Source organism: Siniperca chuatsi, linkage group LG4, assembly GCF_020085105.1.
Source record: "Siniperca chuatsi isolate FFG_IHB_CAS linkage group LG4, ASM2008510v1, whole genome shotgun sequence".
Taxonomy (NCBI): Eukaryota; Metazoa; Chordata; class Actinopteri; order Centrarchiformes; family Sinipercidae; genus Siniperca; species Siniperca chuatsi.
Genome location: NC_058045.1, coordinates 15,491,221 through 15,513,740, shown reverse-complemented (window position 1 = coordinate 15,513,740; position 22,520 = coordinate 15,491,221). Strand labels below are relative to the sequence as shown.

The 22,520-nt window shown below is 39.9% G+C and overlaps 1 protein-coding gene across 3 annotated transcripts in view; it reads right to left on the bottom strand.

Moving 5' to 3' along the window:
- Positions 1–21,453, bottom strand: part of LOC122875090 (serine/threonine-protein kinase WNK1-like) — a 30,893-nt gene extending 9,440 nt beyond the window's left edge. Inside the window, exons 1-13 of one of the 3 annotated variants that reach the window (XM_044193853.1) lie at positions 21,239–21,453; positions 18,248–19,455; positions 8,445–8,617; positions 6,778–6,998; positions 4,945–5,102; positions 3,525–3,613; positions 3,212–3,431; positions 2,951–3,052; positions 2,392–2,770; positions 2,112–2,275; positions 1,582–1,665; positions 1,162–1,197; positions 558–692 (exon numbers count right to left, since the gene is read on the bottom strand). In XM_044193853.1, coding sequence (XP_044049788.1) covers positions 558–692; positions 1,162–1,197; positions 1,582–1,665; positions 2,112–2,275; positions 2,392–2,770; positions 2,951–3,052; positions 3,212–3,431; positions 3,525–3,613; positions 4,945–5,102; positions 6,778–6,998; positions 8,445–8,617; positions 18,248–19,045 — 2,559 coding nt within the window. In that variant the 5' untranslated portion in view covers positions 19,046–19,455; positions 21,239–21,453. Of the gene's footprint in view, positions 1–557; positions 693–1,161; positions 1,198–1,581; positions 1,666–2,111; positions 2,276–2,391; positions 2,771–2,950; positions 3,053–3,211; positions 3,432–3,524; positions 3,614–4,944; positions 5,103–6,777; positions 6,999–8,444; positions 8,618–18,247; positions 19,456–20,468; positions 21,112–21,238 lie in introns of those variants that run through there. The other 2 variants (XM_044193854.1, XM_044193855.1) reach the window with 2 other exon arrangements.
- Positions 21,454–22,520: the final 1,067 nt, after the last annotated feature.

The window sequence follows — 22,520 nt, the reverse complement described above, 5'->3', positions numbered from 1 at the left end:
ATGATTATGTATTTATTTATTTTATATAAATCTATTTAAAAAATATGTAAAATGTGCACCCTGAAGATATTTTTTTGAAGGATGAATGTAAACATACTTCAAGGAACAGGAACTGTGCAAAAAAGTGTGTATGCTTCACACCTAACCCACATACACCCACCCACGCACACTTGTTTTGTGCTCTGTAGAGTACCTGCAGAACAGAGAGGCATGAGGCCTGATAGAGGAAGTATAGGTGCTCTGCGTTGAGTGGAGGAGACATGATAGGAGGACTTGGATCATTGGCCCAAGACTGAGTCATGCAGGAATATGCAGCATGCAGAGGGGAAGAGTGGAAGAAAAAAGGGGACAGCCGTGGTAATAAGAGTTGTGTGAGAAAAGAAAAAAATATTTAGAAAAAAACGTGAGAATAAAAATGGAGAACATGAAATTCATACTGTTGCATGGCCAAGCAAACGATGGAATTAATGAGTTAAACACCTGTATATTTCAGTGTATGTAAGCAAGATCAAATAAATGAGCATGTTAAGTGCAAGCAGGCGATGTGTGTGTGTCACCTGTAGCTGCTGAACTCCAGTCTGTGCCTGCGGTAGAGTGGAGCTCTGAAGAGTAGTGCTGCTCTCTGGCTGTTGCTGCTGTTGAGAGGGAGACGCTTGAGAGGAGGGGGGTATCATCACTTGCTGGGTGGGAATCTATAAGATGGTATATAAGAGGTCAAGATAAAAACTGACACAGTCATAGTAGCATTTAGGCTACTTTCTGTAAACCAGGTTTCTTGCTAATCTAAATCGTTCAGAGATTTACTTTGGCTCTATTCCAAAGCCACATGCACTTACCTGTCAGATAACATAGCTGCATAAATCAGACCATTTATTTATTTGACAGGACTGTCAAGGAATTGACGAGTGAACATTTAATGTCAACTTCGCAGTGTATTTTAGTGACATGTTCATTGCATGTCAATCCACACTGTACTTGCAAATTTAAAAAAATGACTGGATCTAAAGCCAACTGTCACATCTGTGAAAATTGACCACAAAGGCACAAAGAGTCTGCCATGCGGACCAATATAGACAATACGTTTATTTGGTTTCCCAGAACATCCGAAAGGCTGTGGGTGTATTTAAAAGTGGTAACAGGAAAATGGGACATTTTATCTACCTGAGGGGGAAGCGATGGTTGGTAGTAAACTCCATACTATAAGAAACAAAACATAACACAGCGTAAGAGTACGAAACTTCAGAATGAAAGGAAAAGAAAACTAAGGAAAATTTAACAGAAGAGACTGGAAAACACGGGACTCAGCTGCTTTCAACGCAGCCGCCTGTAGCAGAGAATATAGGCTTTAAAGGTTAAATTAACACCCTCTGAAAATCTTGTTTTTGCTGACCTTGAGTGGTTGAAGTTCAGATTTGCTGCAGTGATATAGAGGTGTATTCAGGGTGTGTTCAGTACAACCTAACATTACTATAAGGTGTGTTAGGTGTAACAGGATTGAAACTTTTAACCAGGTCATCAGCGAAACTGCTTTTCACTTGGTGTCAAGTTACTCTTTAAAAGACATTGCAGTACAACATATACCTGTGGAGGTGCCACTGGAACAGACTGGCTGTTGGGCGCAACAGGAACAACTTCAGGCTGGACACCTTGCATCTGGGGTTGAACCTTGTGCACCACAGAGAGAAAACATCACATCACATCACATGTGGCGAACGGACAGAGGATCAAATTCTATTAGCAAAGACATATAGATGAAGGGGCACATGTATAGTGCAGAGGTAAACTTCCGGCCCACCAAGACCCCAGGTTCAATTCCTGAACACAACTGGCCATGTTCGTGGGTGGGAAGTGGGTGAGGATTCTCATTCTTGTCACTTCACAGTCAACTCCCATAAGTTAGCCAACAGTGGATTCAGCAAGAACTGCAGTGAATAGGGAAGTGGGCATTCCAAAAGGGAGAAAAAACAGGGGCCAAAACCGCAAAAATAGATAAAACAGACATTTAGTCTGTAAGCTTTAATGTATACTTAATTCTGAGGAGCACATACCACAGGAAATAATCTGATTCTCTTCAACACACAAAACTGTGTCTTATTTTCAACATGACTCACCATTGATAACTGCTGCTGTTGCGTTTGGTCATTTTGTGTCTGTGGGCACGACACCTGGGGCTGAAGGTGCTGACCAGGAGGGGAGCTGTAAGATATTCCAGACTGAGGAGGCTGGGCTTCGGGAAGGACGGAGGAACTAGATAGTCTGTCTCCCATGTGACTGGCTGTAAGAGGGGGACAAGAAGTACTTTAACTGCACTCACCTTCAAAAATCTAACCATTTTATTATCATGCAGTGGGCTGCAGGTGTGTTTGACTGTGAAACATCTTTGATACATACCTCCTCCAGTGTGCTGTAGTTGTTGGTGTTGGTCAGTCTCAGGTTCCTCTGACTCTGGCTGGATGGTGGCCACACTCTGACCCTGAACTGGAACTTGCCCAGTTGAGTGGGGGACATAAGGGACCCCCTGTGCCATGCCACTCAGTTGGGTTGATTGAGGAGTGTTGTAGTTAGAGCTCTGAAGGCTCTGCTGAGATGCAGGTTGGGCAGACATCTGTATGCCGTGTTGGTTTGGTTGTGGAGGGACATAAGGAGCAGGCTGCGGCACTGGCTGAGACTGAGGCACCTCCGGGCTTGACTGTTGGCCTGGTTGCTGTGCTGGCAGTAACTGACTCTGCTGTTCTTCTTCTAGCCTTCTCTTCTCCTGATCCTCCCTGACCTTCAAGACAGTCAGTGGTAATTGTATTACCCCTTGTATTACCCTCAAGAGAGCACTGATCGACAATATCTAAACATCACAGCACAGGTACATACATCCTATTACTGAGATAAGAATTCAAGTAAAGCACTTAAGCAAACATAAATAACATTAGATGCACTATGGTGAGCATGGACACACCTGCTGCCGCTGTGCTCTCTTGCGACTGATTAGAGACACCCTGTCCTTTATGGCCTTCGCAATGGTCTTGTGGTCACCTTCGTACACATAACCAGATTCAACCTACAGCACAAAGACATGACGTACAATTCAGCAATGAACATTTCAAAGATTACAATGAAAAGCCTTTAAGCTAACTTTTCTTGTTTTCATTTGTCATGCAGTATTGATGAGGTGTTGTATTTTTAAAATACTGATTCAAGCATTAAAAGCTCAATTCACCATTTCCTGAGCCACATCCTCTGGGACGTCTTTGTTGAGGTCAAAAGAAAACTCAATAGCTTCGTTGTCTTTGTACTTCCCCTTGAGTTTCTTTACATCCTCAATTCTCAGCCATAGCTTAATAGCCTCCATCTCTCCATCGTCCTCTTCTGCCAACTCCACACGCACCCCTGTGTCCTCCTGGAAAAAGGCATGGTTCAGAAGGTCCTTGATTGAATACCTAAATAGAGGGAGACAAGCAGTGAGCAAATATATGTTTTCCTGGAGAGCTAGACTACCCTAAACCTGTTATTTGTGTTCTTAAGTTAGAGACCTCTCGTCCTTGTTCTGGCGAATACATCCCTCGATGATCTCCTTCACTTCAGGAATGGCCACCTTGTCGAAGCTGCCCGGCTTCACCCCCTACAGGAAACACAGAACCCTGAATGAGAATGGTTCATCAGACCTTTTCTTATTTTGGATACTACCCCATACCTTGTTGTCTTTTTCAGCTCAGAGACTACATTAGCACCACAAAAAGATTTGTCATATCCCAGATGACTGAGATAATTACAACCTTAAACTAACTTCCTCAAATTTGTTTTGGAATGAATCTTAAAAAGTCACAGTATGTGTAACTGGAAGGGGCTGGTTTTATGAAACTTAATCCCCACAGCAAACCATTCAAATAATGTTAAAAGGATGGCATGCTTTCTACCTGGTGGCATTTAAAAATTGCAGAATGTTGAGTGATGGGGAAAGGAGTGCATAAGTCAGTAGAGGGTGGCTAAAGAGAGGTGATGAATCAACAGTAACAGGAAACTGCATGGTGCTACAGGAAAATGAAGGACCAGCTGAGCTGAATGACAGAACAGGAAGAACAGCAGCCCATCTCCCCAAGGAATACTACTGTAAAGCTAGAGCATGTGACACTAACTAAGTGTAGGCTCAAAACCACAACAGCACTTTGTTTCTCAGCTTAGTCAGCTGTGTCTGGTGTTCTGCAGTATGAGATATTTGTTGCTCTTAAAGAGAGCTAAAGAACTCAATACTTAGCAGTGGGGCAAATAAAAGAAAAAGTCTGTTGAATCACATGGCAAAGACTTCAGTATTTGTACTTTTGTACAGTTAATGACAAACTGAGGGGATTGGTATAGATTTCAAGCCACATTTTGCTGATAACGCTCTAGGAACAGGTTTAACCTTTTTATCTGAGACTTAGTAATTGCAAGAGTATGAATCATATCAGTGACTATGCATTTCAAAAGTAAGAACTCTATGAATAAGACTAAAAATATGTGTTTTTTCTATGACAGTTACTGCCCTTCTGGCACAAGACTGAACCATTAACAGGAAAACAACACGACTGTGCTTGTTCAGCCTCTTATCAATCATCCACGCCTCAGGTCTACATGCTTAACCAACATACACCATAATTCAGAAGGAGAGAGAAAGAAAAAACAGTATGAGGTGAAGCAAAGGGGCTTGTTGGTGTAAATAACATGTTTTCTCTTGTAGGTTTTCTACATTTGTGGGTTCTTCAAACAGGGAAAATCATCTGCGAGATGCAGGAATACACTCAAGTTAAGAGGTGAAATACAATAGCAGAAGATAGCGTTATAATATAAACTTGATAAAGAGGTGGCAGGAGGATTATAAAATCATTCCAGAATGGGACACTAGCCTTCTTGGCACATAGGAAGAGGTGAAGGCAGGGCAGAGGGGTGACATGGAGGGTTGAAAAGAAGACTTACGCTGGTAACTCTGCGGTAGATCTGTGCAGCATTCTGGCACTCTGAGTAAGGGTACTCTGAGGTGGCCATCTCCAGCATGCACATTCCAAAGGCATACACATCCACTGACTCGTCGTACTTCTCCTCATACATCTCAGGCGCCATGAACTCAGGGGTACCTTAAATCAAAACAACTATTCAGAACTCTCGAACTCCCTTACTGATTGAGTGGGCTTCTCACAACCCACTGCCCCTCTGCTCCTCTAACCCGTGAGGGGTTGAGGAAGAGGAGGATGAGAAGAGTGACCAGCCTGTTGACATCTCCTGGAGTAGAACCTGTGAGATGAAAGTTGGAAGAGAGAGAAAAAAAGAAAAGGGGAAGGAAAGCAAAAAAGAGACAGAAAACAAAAAAGGAGGGAGAGGCTGGGCTCAGTTAGACTGCAGAGAAGAAAGCACGTGTTTGTCTGTGTAAGACCTTAACATGTTGGGATAAAGGAATGTGACTGAGGTAGCCAATGTGCAGAACACACTTGTTAGCCAAAATGAATGTTATTTGCAATGTAAAAAAAGAAAAGAAAAAATAAGAAGAATAGCTTTAAAATGAGGCACTTGAGAATAATACCCATGCCAGAATACAGTGAAATTTGTTCAAAGGGATGCCAATCATCTCAGTAAGAGAAATATGACTAGCTATGGAAATAACTTGTGTCAAGACCTTACCTTACAACCACATTAACACTGTCTTTTCTAATACACTCACCTTTTGAAGTCTGACTTACCATCTCTTCATGACCTGCAGGAGGAAACTGTTATGGTCAAGGCTGAGAGAAGCAGATCCCATAGCTAGTTATTGTGCTCAGCAGTGTGTCTTTGCACATCAGCCTTCTTCTATCCATTGATAACTTTACGTTCAATCTCAGGTCTTACACAGAAAAACTCATTTGGTTATTTGAATGTAATTTGTTTTTGATATTGATGTGTGTTACAGCACACTGTCAGACTTACCAGGCCCATAAAAGTTCATACTTACTCAATGACCAGCAGTACCCTAATCATTCCAAACAGCAGAATGGGGCACAGCTGATGCTAGAGCCTACATTTTAAAAACATACCCAAGAATGTGAAAGTAAAAAAATAAATAAAATAAAAATAAAACAAACAAAAAACAAAGGCAAAAGGCTGACAGAGACAAAGTGGGGAGAGCTCCCTGGACACAAAGATGAAGCTTAAAGATTCTGCAGTCCTGCAATATTTTAAAAGACAGTAAGAGACAAACACTAGAAAAAAAAACCTGTTGAGGCAAACCCATAGAAAGAGATGTTAAACATTATAAGTATAACTGGCAAACAGACCACATATTTCCAAACCACAGAACAAAGACCAGTCTAAGACAGAAGCAAAGGCCATACCTTTAGCCATGGCCAGGTTAGCCTGCAAGAAGGCATGACAACTATTATATTAATGATATTAATATTTAACAGTTTAAGAAACGTTAGGCGCTACTTACATTCAGTAGGTGCCTGGAAAAAAACCCTCTCTTTTTCTTCTTAGAACAGAAATATTCTGTACAATGACCAAACTTGATAGAGTTACTGTGTGAGTGCAAAGAGAGAAAGCCTTGTGGTTATCTGCCTAAGATTACCACAGTATTTGGCCTCCATTTGAGCTGTGGTTTGAGAGACAGCTGAAACGCTGTGGTCTGTTTTTGAACCACATCGTCAGAAAAACAAGTCAAAGAAAAATACCCTCTTTAAAACACCATCATTTTCAGTACAAACACAATATGACCTCAGAAAAGGTACTGCCCAACAGCAGAACGGGGACCAAGAGGTAGAAATGACTTTGGAGTCGTACCTATAACACTCTTGGCAAATGATGTACGCTTGAGTGTGGCCAGTCCCAAGTCTCCAATCTTGACAGATCCTGTTGGGCCTGTGATGAAAATGTTGTCGCACTTAAGGTCCCTGTGGATGATGGGTGGAGCCCGAGTATGAAGGAAGTGGAGCCCCTTGAGGATTTGTCTACACCAGCTCCGCAGCACTTTAATTTTCATCACCTTGAACCGCTTCAGATATCTACAAGAGAACAGATCAGAATTTTCACATATCCTCTGAGAAGCAAGGAAACAAATGTTGCTAGCAAATGTAGTCTTTTTCTGTACACGTCCTAATAAAAGCACCTCATAAGAGCAAATGCACTTGCATTATATATTAACTGTATTAAATAATATATTTATGAACATTTTATCAAATTTTGGTAAATCACTTTGCATTACCAGTTTATACCAGTTTATACAAAGTTCAAAGGTGATGAGACTGAGTACAGGGCTGTGGTGGGGAACTTTGTCTCATGGTGTGAGCAGAACCATCTGCAGCTCAATGCGACAAAGTCTAAGGAGCTGGTTGTGGATCTATGGAGGGCCAAGGCACCAGTGACCCCGGTTTCCATCCAGGGGGTCAGTGTGGACATTGTGGAGGATTACAAGTACCTGGGGGTACACTTGGATAACAAACTGGACTGGACCAAGAACATGCAAGCTGTTTATAGGAAGGGCCAGAGCCGCCTCTATTTTCTGAGGAGGCTGAGGTCCTTCAACATCTGCCGGACAATGCTGAGGAGGTTTTATGAGTCTGTGGTGGCCAGTGCTATCCTGTATGCTGTTGCATGCTGGGGCAGCAGGTTTAGGGTAGCGGACGCTAACAGACTCAACAAACTGATTCGTAAGGCCAGTGACACTGTGGGGGTGGAGCTAGACTCTCTGGCGGTGGTGTCAGAGAGGAGGATTCTGGCCAAACTACACGCCATCTTGGACAGTGTCTCCCACCCACTCCATGACGTGCTGGTCAAACAAAGGAGTACCTTCAGCGGAAGACTCATCCCCCCAAAAAGCACCACAGAGCGCCACAGGAAGTCTTTCCTGCCTGTGGCCATCAAACTCTTTAACTCCTCGCTCTAAGTGTCAGTCTGTATGACCCTAGGTCACTAAACTGGACATTGATCATTACATCTCTGCAATACTTGAATAATTGTGCAATATTCTGTGTATTACCTCCATTACTGCTGTGCAATATCTTAATAATCTCAATAAGCTACACTTAACTCGACAGTACTTGCACCACTACTTATTACATTGTATTATTTTACTGTATTATCATCATCAACCGGTAAACCCACTTGGTACCTCACACTTATTTTATCTTATACTTAATTTATTTTCTGACCTGTTTTTATAGTGTTTTATAGTGTATTGTATTATATTTTTTGCTAGGACTTTCTCCTGTGTGCACTGATGTAAAAGCGAGCTGCTGTAACAAAGAGTTTCCCTTCGGGGATCAATAAAGTATTTCTGATTCTGATTCTGAAATACTTTGTTTTCTAAAATATGAGACAAATATTGGTCGGAATATTTATAATCAATAATCAGGACGATACCTTTTTTTATCAAAATGGCGCAGCCCTAGTGTATAAAGCATGTATGAGTTCTGTATTAATGTGTTAGCTCTGCCAAGTTTGCGACTCACGTTTTAAGTGTGCCAGAAGTCATGAGTTCAGTGACCAGCACAATGCACTTCCTGCCTTTGGAGGGTCCCTCCCAGGAGTCGTAAAAGCGGACAATGTTGGGATGCTGTAGTCCCTTTAACATCCCCGCTTCCTCCTTAAAGCGCTGCCTCTCTGACTTTGACAGCTTACGATCCTGCAGGGTACAAAAAGGTAATACTTAAAGATTTCACACATCACAGAGAGCATGCACTATTTATAGATGTATACAGATTAATTTGGAGTAATGACCAGTTTAAACGATGCATTAATGGCACGATGAAGATTATCAATACCAACGGCAAGTCAAGTTTTATTTCCCCAGGTAGCGTCTGAATGTGTCCATCCATAAGAAGAAAACATTTTTGAATCTACAGTCATCTTGACATTCCAGGTTTGAACAGTGGTGAAATATGCAATTTAAATGATTCAAATTGAATAAAATGCCTTTGAAAGTTTAATTGAAAGGTAGTGCAATTTACATTTCCTTCTACACACACAAAATTGCAAAAGTACATATAGTTGGGGGCAAAGGGATGTGGCCCTGTTTTCTCTGGTGGATGACTGTGAACCAAATGGAATGTGTCTAGCTTTGTCCTAAATTCCAAGAAAACCAAAACGAGACGAGAGCCACAGCATGACTGAGAAATAGAGAAGATCAGTACTGAGTAGACTAAAATGTCAAACAAATATACAATATATCAGGCTTGTTACACCAAATCAGTCCTCTTTACAAATCGTTTTACTATACAACACAAGCTACAGTCATCACAACAGGCACACACCACTCTGAAGTAGGTTTAAGCAATGCGGGGAACATTAATAACAAATAAATAATCACCATAACCAGAAGACGATTTCAATGTGCATTATTTAATGTGATGTGTTTAGATGTGGAAAACTACTTGTTATAGTGTTGAAAATGTTCCATTACAACATTGTAATTAATATATAATAATAATTGAATATTTATTAGGAGAGTAATTCTGACTTGGTTCTTACTGTTTAGACAAAACTGTGTATCATTATTAACAATATCAACAATGATAGACTATAATGTAATATTGATATATTGCCCAGCCCTACGGATACCAACTGTATCTGGTATGAACATTGTGCTCACCAAGGCCTATATTCTAAACAAAGCTATGGATGATTAGAGTCAACACATGTCTGGCAGCTGATGGGTTTGTCAATGAATTATACGCATAGCTGATAGCATTGTTTGCCAAGTGGGATTTAACATTACATAAACTGACTGATGCATAAATAAGGATTGGCAATAAGTCCTTTTGTAGGGTCTGCGTATTAACAAAAAATCTGGAATGTGTACAACCGCCCTCCTCAAGTTTCCCCAAGTAATTCCTGGCGTGACCTACATTTACAGCATGCATGACTATAGAGCAGCACACCCATACCAGTCAGAAAAACCCAGTGACACCCCACAGCCAAAGACCTCTCTTGAACCCCCCAGGGACCTGGCAACAGGCTAGGCTGTCCAAGAAATGTAGCCCATTTGTAAGTGGAGAGTGAGCATTTCTCTTTGTATGTGTCAGCAAGAGATAGAAAACTTTCCAGTGACTGACATCACTTGGAGAAAAACATAACAGACTGCTACAGTCTTTGCTGGAGGTATTTTGGATGTTTGAGGTTGAATGTTTTCAATGTCTGGGGGCAACGCAGGCAGACAAAATGAGAAGTTAAAGGGAAACATGTGTAAACAATTGCGAGCAAGGGAGGACCCTGAATAAGGGAGCAGTGTCAAGAAACAGAAGGTGAGGGAAGATGGGAGTGTAATGGAGGCTCTGCTGTTCACTTGGACCAACTCACCTACTTAACATAGTATTTATCTAGTGGGGCAGTGGTTCCCCTTTCTTTTTCTGCACACCATGTGAACAGTCATGCAAAACATCCACGGCCTAGGGTGTGCAGCACCCCAACCCCAACAAACAACAAACTACTGTATTAATAACAGCATGTCCACTGCAGGCACACCGCCACATTGAAAACTCATTTACAATACAAGTTCAAACTATTTGAAAACTTTAATGCCTGTAAGAGATAAGACAGTCACCTGCTTAACTGACATCTACTTTAACTTCTGCAAAGAAAACATTGAAGCAACTGGGAGTGGTATTTTTTAAAAGGCACATGCTAACACTGCTATGACTTAAGAAAGCACATTTTTTGGGAAATCTACTTAATAAACAGAGTTTTCCAGCATAGTGCATAATGACAAGAAAATATCAAAGAACAAAGATCACAGGAAGATAACTTTAGACCATAACCCAGTAACTAAATTGATCAAAGATAGTTTTTCAAAACTGTGGGGGGAAAAAAACTTCAGTAGTTTGCAGCTGAGTGATCTAAACAAAAATGAAGAAGGAACATAGAGAAAAACATTTCACTCACACTCCGAAACCCTACCCCTATAACATTTTTCCACAAATTACTCAGCATAAGCCAGGTCGAACTAATTATATAGCTCTTACTACTTAAAAGTATGCAGTACCCAAGCCCTGTAAAAACCCTACAGGAATTTACAATCTTGCGATCATAAGACACACATCACACTCTTCCTAACTGTCACTTGAAAGAGTTCTTTGGCCGGAGCCATGTCCTGCTCTTACGGTCACTGGGAACAGTGCCTGGCAGTCTCTGGTACATCCACAAATCCTGATCAGAGACGCCAAATATCCACCATTCGCTGAACAATGGAAGGGAAACAGAAATACTTTCATTATTACTAAGGCTACCTATCAAAAACAGACTATTGCCATTTTTTCCACTGTCTTCAATACAAAGTCCATACATATATCCAGATTATGGCCCAATATTTAACAACACATCTTCGAATGTGTATTTTGGGAGCAAATTTGACAATTATTGTTCCATTAGATCGATCCTAACATAGACATTTTCAGAAACATAAGGGTGTCTTGGTGGACCAATAGTTTGACGTTTAGATTGCAGCTTTTCTCCCCGTGTTTACTGTGGCTCATCACTTTCAGCTATCTAATAAAGGCAAAAGGTAAAAATAATGTTTTGGATATGTTTGCTTGACTGACAGGTGTCTCAACCTATCAGCTGAGGTCTCTGTGGCTTGCTTACCCACGCTTGCCCACCTCAGCCCCACTTAGGCTCCCCCATCGCTGACATAAAGCATTACTTCAAAAACTTACACCAAAACCTTTTAGGTGCTTCACAGATTCTGTGTCCATATTTCTCTACAGTCGATGGTGCCATCATATTCTACATACCACTTTGAGGGAGAGGCTTTACGTGTCTATAAATTAGGAAACCTAACCTGGCAGGCACTCGGAGGGCAACAGCAGCTGCAGCTGAATCACAGCAGCTCTATCTGACAGAGTGGGCATGAGTCAGCTCACAAAAGAGCTGTGTTGCCACCACTGTCTCTGCAATATCTTTGCAATATAATACATCTCAGCTGTGAAGACTTGCACTAGTGGAGCGTGACAATGGTGCAGAAATGTATGTTAAACACTTAAGATTGTTTTAAACCTTCAGAGTAATATCTTCCAAATCACACTAGTCAACACCATCTCTGCAGAGTCAGCACAAGACTTATCTGAAACCATGATCCCATTGCATTCAGTTCAGTGGCACACCCTCAACAAGCCAATGCGTGGTTAGGCAGTTGAGGTGAAAGCCCAAGTTATTATCAGAGTTAAATTTTTATAGTTGCTCAGTCTAAACTGATCAAACAGAAATCCCCTGCAAACATTAAAAAATATAGATCAAACAAGTGTTAGATAGACAGTTACTATCTCTGTCAGATAGCTCCATACTCACTTATGTAGCAGACAGGGAGCTGTGGTTAAGGATAACTTGATTTCCACAATGTATACATTTTACACATGCAAAACCAAAACCTAAATGGGCTGAACTAAGGCTACAACTAGGGCTGGGCAATAAATCAACTGTTATTGCCCAGCCATAGTTTGGGTCCAACAATATAGGACAGGATATTACATAGAATTCAGTTCAATATAATCTTCTATCCATTTTCAGCAAAATTGTACTATGATATTAATATCATCCAAATAAATTATTGTGAGTAAATCTTAAAATCACAACAGTTACTTAAGTTTTTTGTTTTACCTATGTTTAATGTTTTCTCTGACATACTGCATAACAGTGGAACACAATTCATAACACTGAGAATCAATTTAATTATTTTAAGCGATTTCCCATGCACTGGCCATGTGATGATATATAACACTATGAAAATAATACTGCTATTAAAATTGTAATATTAATTTCAACCCTAATTGCCAAGCTCCAATACCATCTGAACGACTTCATGAGCTGAGGAGTTTCCAGTCAATGCGATACACATCTAATGCCAATTCATTACAGTATCACCAAAGCAGAGCAGAAAATACAGCTTCTAGGCAAAGGGCATCATAAATAACCCAACAACCCTAAAAATAGTTGAGTGAAAAAAGCATGTGATCACACCAAAGGCTGGCTCTGTCAGGTCCCTGCTCTGAGGTCTGCTATGAGGGCTAGATGGAACCCTCTGGGTAACATTGGTTTGGATCTGGGTAACAGCTGATGGGCAACAGTAAACAGTTCCACTCTAAATGTTACTTAGTTATTGCATTAAGTGCAGTTTGTCTCTGTGGACAGAAATGTTTGGTGTTCCCATGACAGTGTGACACATGCCAATGAGGTCAAAGATCACTATGACTGTCAGCAAAAGACAAGATGACGGATGCAGGCCATTTCAGATCTGCCAGTATGATTAGTCATCAAATTTTAATGGGGTAAAAAAGAAAACCAGGTATCCACTTCAAATACAGTAAAAAAAAAAAAAAAAAAAAAAAAAAAGTGGGTCCAAAAAGGCACAAAGAGAACCAACATAATGAAAGGTGAAAGCACATTGCTTGAAAAAAAGTTACCTATCTGCATTATTAGATGACAGCCACTTTTCATCTTTTGCTCTGTGTGATTTTGTTGATTCATATATATATATATATTTTTTTTTTTCCCCCAGCAAGGTCCTTCCAACGGTCTGTATCTGGAAAAAGCCTATATACACAGTTGTTAAACCACAGATAATGTTTATGTAGATTATAAAATACACATTGTGTAATCCCACTATAATCTAAATTATTTTGAGCCAATTCCAATAGTTAATGAAAAACTGTAATTGAGAAGGCATCAAGTGCAGCGTCTTCAAAGTCATTTCAATCAATGGACTACTGATATACTAAATAACACCATGATCCCTATCTAACTGCTTATGGCCAATGAATGATCAAGTCAAGTATGAAACCTGTTTGAGCATCTAAAGGCAACACACATTTTTTGCTCTGATGAATAAAGACCTTGTATCAACAACAGAGCTGAATAACTGGAAAAAATATGACTGCAATGTTTCTGACCAATATTGTTTAAAATTTTCTTTCTATAAATTATACACCAGACATGTATGGTCTATGTAGAGTAGAAACTGCTTTATCTGGTTCAAACACCCCTGCAGTCATGTCTGATAATATGTGGGCAAAGAGGGTTTATATTAAGTCAGTGGTCACTTCCTACACTCCCACAAATAACCTAAAAAAAACCAAAACAACTTATTTGTCCAATCTATTCCAGGTGATAAAATATACATAGGTTATAAACTACATTGTTGTTCTTAAATGGGTCAGTGATTTAAGACATCAAAGTTTGAAAGGTCATAACCTTCCACACAGTTACAGTCAGAAGGACACAGTATCATGCTAAACAGTTAATCACATCAGTTTTGCTTTCTGGTCTATTTTGAGGGCTGCTTTGCATAAAGCCGGCATTCAATTCTGTTCTTTTAATTTATGTACCCCTTACTGATGTACTTACTGTATATATATATATATATTTAAGTTATTTTTGTATAATAAACTGTAGATGCAACTGATATGAAACCATTTGTAACTAAGTGCACAGCCCTTAATGCTATTAAACATACAGAAATACAGCTGTTGCAGGACAAAAGCCATTATTTTCAGAGCGTATTTTCTAGTGTATTAATAATGTTTCTCTCTCTCTCTCTCTCTCTCTCTCTCTCATTATATATATATATATATATATACAGCACTGACTATTTGTTCCAACATAAGCAAACGGTTCAAGTATTGCTGCTGGACAGTAACAGGTTAGCGCCTGCTCAATTCTTTAATTTACACAATAATGAGAGACTGGGGGAAAACAATAAGCTTAGGTTTCTTGTGATTTTGTAATTCACAAAACATAAAAAGTATGGGTCCAACATTTTGACTGCCCTTGTCAACAATCTTAAGTCGACTTAGACAGTAAACCATTGTATGTCATGAGGAAGTCTACACCATGGTTTCATTGAGGAATGCTGACAATGCAGTTAGAAATTTCACTTTACAAAATATGATGTTTCTTCCCAAATTTGTCGCATCTAACAAATAGAAAGCAATTAAAATTCTAAATTTTATGGTAAACCTAAAGACTACCAATCATGAAGAGTAATTACAGATGAGTCACTATGTTATACTACTTGGCGATAGTGTGTCACTCCCACTGGATGCCATCAGCCAGCTGGACATGCAGCTCCCATGACTTCTAAAGGATGCCTGGGGTTCTCTTCCTCATCTTTCAATGTTTGGCTGCAGCAAGTGCTGGAGAGGAAGGAGGTGGGGAGGCAGCGAGTGGAAGATGACATGGGTGAAGATGGATGAGTGAGCAAGAAAGGGGAGGATCCTAAATTTATTCTTTTTTTTTACTCCCTCGACTTCCTCTCTGTGGTGACCTACTTATTGTTGAGACATGCCTGCAATGTGGGATCTGAAACAAATGTGTGGGTTCATGGGTGGGTGAAAAGGGGTAGACGCCTAGAAATTTTTAGACGATCATGGACAGATGGCCCTCCAGACTGAATAAGCCAGGGCTATTTTATTTAAACTTTACACACTAAAGTTTCTAGCCATGATTGCGGCATAGCTTGAAGGAAGGCAAAGTGGACTGGTTGGTCCATCAGTCCAACACTCTGGTCCAGACTGAAATATCTTCAACTACTGAAGAACTTGTCATGTCAAATTTCCACTTGTCTAACACTTCAATTCATGACAGCATACTTCTAAAACAAATGACTGAATTCCAGTCAGCCTTAGGTTGTACTTTGAGATTAAAGGGTAATTTCAGTTTCATAAAACCAGAGTCTTAAAGCATATTTTCTTTGTTTGAGACCCTTTTTGTACATGGCATTTAAAAAATAATAACACTTTTAGGTCAAACTTAATTTTTGTGTCCCACTATTGATATGGATCTGTCTGAGAATAGCAAACCATTTTTCATGGTTTTCTGGTGTGTACTGAGCATTACAGCCTCACAGGACTGCTAATATGGCTCTAGACTTTTGCCATGTTTAAGGAAGATTAAAGGATCTTATGAGAGGAAAACCTGTCAGACTTGTTTTGTTAGCTTACAGGCAAGAATTCTGCTGTTGCTTCCAGCTGACACATAATTTCCCAGTGAATAAATAAATGGCAAGGCTGATTACTTTCTGCATCACTGATTCTTGCATCAACAGGCAAAAAAACAATAAGTAAATAATAATAAATTAACTGTATGAGCCCCTACTCTTTTCTTAAACAGTGCAATCTTAAAATTCGTTCTGATGTTTGCTTTTTAGGAAAATATTTGCATTTTTCATGCAACCAAAGTAGAAAAGTTGAAAATAGTCAATATACTTCTAATACTATCAAAAGCTCCTCAGAGGAAATGGCTGTAATCATATGAATGTTTGAAAAGACACTGAACAAGAGCATACGGAAAAATAATGTATGTTAAACTTTATATTCCACTAAATATGCTCTCGGATGTATTGGGAATGTAACACTAGCACTTGAGTGATCATGGGACAGCTTTAACAACCATGTGAGAGGGGATTTCTTTTCATGTGTAACTGAACAGTTTCTAGCACTGAAACTCTTGAGTTGACAGAGGAATGAAGGGGAATGAGAGTATCAGGTTACATGTTCATATTTCAGAACGGACCACGTTCATAAAACCAAGCTGCTTCTCATTTAACTGTAAAAAAAAGAATCTAGAAATCACCTCTTTGCTCTGGATCGGTCTCCCGATACAAGTGGTAACTAACAAAGACCTCAGCTAGATCCTACACCAAGTTTAGGTGAGCCTCAAAAGACAGCCAGTTACACCTTTCTACAAACCACACAGACAAAGACAGGTTTTACATTTTGGTTTTGATTTTCCCCTGGCTTTTCAAACTGGTCCTCAGGAAGTCACGAGACAACAAGAATGTTTTTCTGTCCGATAGCATACAGATTAGAGTGCCAATGTTCAGTCAATCAATTAACGACTCGATCAACAGAAAATCATAAATCACTTTAATCAACTGGCTCTGGTAACTTGTGATGTTCATTTATCATTAGCTGTATCCCTAATACTAATCAATCAATAGCATTATGGAGCAGCGTCCACCTCACATATCACAATATTATATATTACGAACAAAGTAACTAACTATGAGCAATCACAGTGACAAGGTTAAAAATAGCTGGCAAATAAGTTGCTTTGAGGCCAAAAGAGACGATATTACAGAATGAAGTTTAGACAAAAATAAGTAAGTGTAACACATAGTATAATATTAACTAATGGAAGTAGGAAGGGGTAGGTATATTCAGTGAGTTTTGCTTTAAAAGGGTTGAGGAAAACAGAAATATGGTAAAATGTGAGTAAATTAAAAGAGTGGGAGGTGGATTGATAGTTTAGAAGCAGGCCTTGGCAGGCCGGCCTACTGCACTTCACACAGGAGATTCCTCTGTCAGGAATGTGACCCATTTTACATTCACACAAGCATTCAGAGCAGGAATGCACTGAGCATGCGCAGGATTTGCTCTGTGTGAGGGGGGAGGGGCACGTGTCTGTAATCTTCACATTGTTCTGAAACCAGTGTGCATGTGTAGCTATGGTCGAGCTGCCGTGTGAAGCCTATGCCTCTCATGGCAGGGTGAAATCTTGACAGTAAATGCAAACATTCATGTGGTGAATGGAGTCAGACTTTGCTATGGGCCATGTAGCTGCTTTAATGTATTGTTATGGTAATTCTGCATGTCAGGAAGAGTCATAATTTATTTTGAAATAGTATATAATGTCCTCTGCCAGTGTAAAAACTGAATATTATGACTACATGAATTCTGCACACTACCAGTGCAATGAAAAAACGTCTAATACTGAACCTAGTACAAGGTCATTTCCAGGTATCCCTTAGTCATAGTGTTAAAAATGTTAATTATACAAGCCTTGATAACTTCTGGTAATTTGCCAATGTCTTATGGCGAAGTACACACTTTTTACTTCAGATATTCAGTCTTACATGCAGTCATGCCAAACAGTATGGATTGAGCTGCACCAAAAAAGTAAAATGGGGAAGGAAATGGGAAGTTTTTTATTTTGCTTTGCTGGCAAATGCAATGTGAAACAATCAAAAGGGAAATGCTAGCCATGTCTCTCAGAGGGGAAATGCCAGAGGCTGTAGCTCAGGTAACAGTGCGGAAAGAAATTGCTTTGGTTATACTCCACCATGCCTAAGCCTGGTAGAAGCAAAAGCCTAAACAAAAGGAGACGATGATGACACTTGCAGGACAATGCAACACTAAGGGTGACTCAATTAAAGAACATTAATAATTACATTAATAACTGATAGCAACTGATAGCAATAGCAATGAAGGAAGGTTAGTAGGTAATAGTATAGAAGGTAATAACACCAATGGTTATCCCAATTTCATACCTGCAGCTCACACCAAGCCACCTCCACTGTGGTCTCGGTGTCCAAGCCCTTGTAGACGGTCTTGAAGGAGCCACGTCCAATTTCTATATCAAACTTTAGGAAACGCCCATCCGGTGATGTTCCCACTGCTTTGGTCTCGGCCTCTTCGATGTCGTCCTGCACTTTTTTCTCAGCTTCTCTCTGCTCTGCCTCTGCTCGTGCCTTGGCAGAGTCCTTATCTTCTTCCTCCCCCTCTTCTTCATGATGTACCTCCACCTCAGTGGTGCTTTCAGGTTCTGTTTGACTTGGCAATTCTGTTCCTAAGCCTGGTGCGGAGCGGGCTACTAACACCACCTCTCCATCACAGATATGTTGTACAACGCCAGGTTCCTGCTCTGAAGGCACTACATCCACCTTGGCTATTTCTATATCTTTTCCTTCTTCTCCTCCTCTTCCACTATCAGCAGACTCCTCATTTTGAGCTAAACTTGGTTCAGCCCGCGGCAAATGAGCAGCAGCAGCAGCAGCCTGTTGACGGGGGACTGTTTCCCGTGGCTGAACCCGTTGAGGTGCAGGGATGGGGATCTTGCTGGGTAAAGGGAGGGCCAATGCTGTAGCATTGGAATCACTGATGACACTGCGGCGCAAGAAGCGGTGTTCAGGGTTACATCGATCACGCTCCATGGTGTGATGCCGGCGTCTCACTTCTGTTGGCCGGCATTCACTCACCATCGAATCTGAACCAGAACTGGGGCCATTTCCACTCTTCTGAGGGGGAGCCAGGAATTTTACCATTTTGTCGTCTGGCTTTTCCGACATCCCACCACCCACACTAAGAGTAAGGGGATACACTAACGGAAAAATCAAAATAAGGATGCTTCCATAGCCGCCATATAGGCTTATATAAGCAGTCTCGGTGTGTGCTTTAAAAAGAAAAAAAAGATAGAAAGTCTTACAACTTCTATCTCCAACTTCTATCTTTTTTAATGCTCAAAGACGATCTTTATATATATAGAGAGCAGAGATTGGAGGTGGCACACAGAGTGCTGTTGCTGATACACAGTAAGTCCACATCATCCATCCTGTAAGACACAGGGTACAGCTTCTATCAAGCATAAGGAATCACTGGTCAGGAACAAACACGCACAGCCTAAAACAGGCACCAAACTTCCTACTGTAGGCAAAGGCAGGATGGTCAGACCCTCTGAATATGCTCCAGTCCAGTTTCACTGCAAGAGAAAAAAGAAAACAAGAGCTGCCTGACATATTTCAGAATGTAACCAACATTATGTCAAATGTCAACAAGATTTGAAATCATCATCATCAAAAAGTGTTCACAGGTAGAATTTACAGTACACAAAGTTTAATAACATTGCTTTCATCAGAAGCACAGTTGACAGACACTACATAACTAGTGCTTCAGACTTAAGTTGACAACCACAACCACTAGATGATTTTGTGATTCACTTTTGATGAATGAAGGAGAGATTTGTCTTTAAGGTTCCCCCACTCTGATCAGATTTGCCTCTTGCCCAAGGACATGTAATCTACGGCACATGCTTGCATTCACAGGCATCATTTTAAGTCCTAATAGGCAATTTTATTGTTTTCTTCGGCTGTGCCCAATCGATACACCATTCAACTGATTTGTTTACTAAGCATTAAGTGTTTATCTATATTATTACACGCATTTATACGTATGTAATGTGGCACAAATCCTGAATGCATTCCACAGCCCTTCAGAATGAGACACTAACCTCTCGATGCCTCACATTTGTTAAAGACTAGAAGTACCGAATTGAGCAAAGATAACAGCTGAATATTCCTCAGTCTCCAACAAGAAACTACATATATTGCTACTTATGAGGTTAGTGAATATTGTCTGAATAACTAATATTAGGTCCATTGTTGAAATCGCCTCTGTAAAGTTGCACAAAGATATAAACCTACCAACATTTAAACTGTATATGCAAAAGATCGGTGCAATTTAGTATGACTGTTTTTGTAATTGTTAACAGTTTTGTATCGTTACATCTACTACCATAGGCTTGCAATGACAATCTTATTGCTTATTAGCCATCTATACCCTACCATGGTTGCAGCCATTACCAGCGTAGGCTACCACAATGTCAGAACCAAACCTGGGAATATTAGCAGCAATAACATCCAGAAAAATAAGAGAAACGACAACGCGAATTAATTAAATTAGCAGTTTAATTAACTTAAACCTCGTCTTACGTACCTATTTCTTCACCGCAGTGACACCACAGCCATTTGAAATGGCAACATCGAGCATACAAAGCAAGGAGGAGCAACGGCTCTTTGTTAGCTTGCTAACGAGCACAGCTAGCACGGAGCTAGTTAGCTGACGTTAGCTGATCCTTAACCAGTGAAACGTTAACCAACGATGAATGATTTCCACGTCACGTCTTTTTAAAATATATTCCGCCCCGTTGTGGGCAATTCAGCTTAACGTTACAGGTATATATGTATTCACATTGCTAGCTAGTGTTGCCATTTTTAACGTAAGGTAACTGTAACTTAACTGTTAGCAATTAACACAAGCGTTTGCTCTATATTGACAACTTAACCGTATCCAAGACATTACACGCCGTGCTAACACACCGGATACGTCCACCCGGTATGACGCCAGTTGGAACGCTACCAGGCAGTGACAATTAGCGCCACTGCTACCCAGCTAGCTAACGATGGTTTGCTGATGGCCTAAAAAGCTAGACCCACCTCCTGGCTGTCCCCATTCAATTTAACGTTATCTGAAGCGCTAATAACACTGGCGCTCCGTTTATTGTTATTACAAACTTTACAATGATACGTTTACTAGCTGGTTCACGACGACTACACGTAGCCGACCGGTACACCATGTATATGACGTTTGATAACGTTATGCTAGCTGCTGTTCGTTGGTCAGTCTGGTTTTGCTAACAGTTAGCAATATAGCCCTTCACAAACAAGCTAACGTAGAACAGTGCCGGGTGGCAGATATCAACCTACCTCAATATCGTATCCACGACACAACTGACTGTCCTCGGCGTTTAAATTGTCTTCACAGTGTGAATCCTTATTCGCATATATAAAAGGGAATACATGTACATTGTCCTTAAGTGTCAGGCATATACATGACCCAATTAGTGAATATCATAGTTGCAATTTCTGGGCTCACCGACAAACAAGCAGCGCAGTTGCTACATATTGACGAAGAAACGGGTTTTTCCGAAAGCGCCTGCGCCTGTGAAGAATGACCTCATAACCATAACACACACATACATACTGTATATCACTTTGAATCACCTTCATGCTATCAATTTTGGATCTGATTTAATTATTACAATGGATTTGTGTATACTTACAATCAAAAGCCATATGAATTCAAACCACAAACCATTTATAGGTCGTCTCAGATATCACTGATTCTAAATGCCATGATAAGCATACTCTCAATTTATTATAAGAAAGATCACTCCGAGAGGAAAAATCCTTTGGGATATGTTAATGTAGGCTATTAAGAAGAAAAGGTTTGAAAAAATACGTTTAAAATCCTGCATAACAATTATTCCACTTATGATTTTGTTTCACTAATGCTGATGTCAATTAAACACAAGTTAAAGCTGTTTGTCAAATATGTTACAATACATTTTGAATGTAAAGACTGTAAAGACCAAAAATGATTATATTGCAATATTGTAATAGGAATTTCTTTTCATTCACAAATTAAAAAAATATATGTTTACCCCCTGCAAGACTTTATATATTTGATATACTCTCTAAAATTAGAGTATATATAATTAAATGTATACAATTTTATTTTTAAAATACTTTAATATTCTTTATTTTATTTATATGTTTTATTTTATTGTATTTATTTATGATTTTTGATCGTACCTTCCATTTATACTGTTTAACGCGTTTGTTATGAAAATGGAAACTTAATTTAATTAATTAACTTTTTGACCATTATTACCTGAAGCCCTGTTAACAAATGATAAGATATGGTCTCATTATTAAAAGAGAGACCAGGATGAATTGTTTGTAAGCCCAGAGGTCAAATTTCTGTCAGACTACAAATGACTGGAAAAAACAAAATACATTTTATTCTGTCATAATGAGGGGCTAATATTCTACCCCGGCATATTGCTATAAATACATAGGACTCAATTTTGTTTATTGAATTTTGTAGCAACCATTTCGGAGATAATATTTTCCTACAAGTAAGCACTGCCCCCTGCTGGTATTTGTTGACTAAACATGCTATATGTATCTCCTTTTATATTGTTTC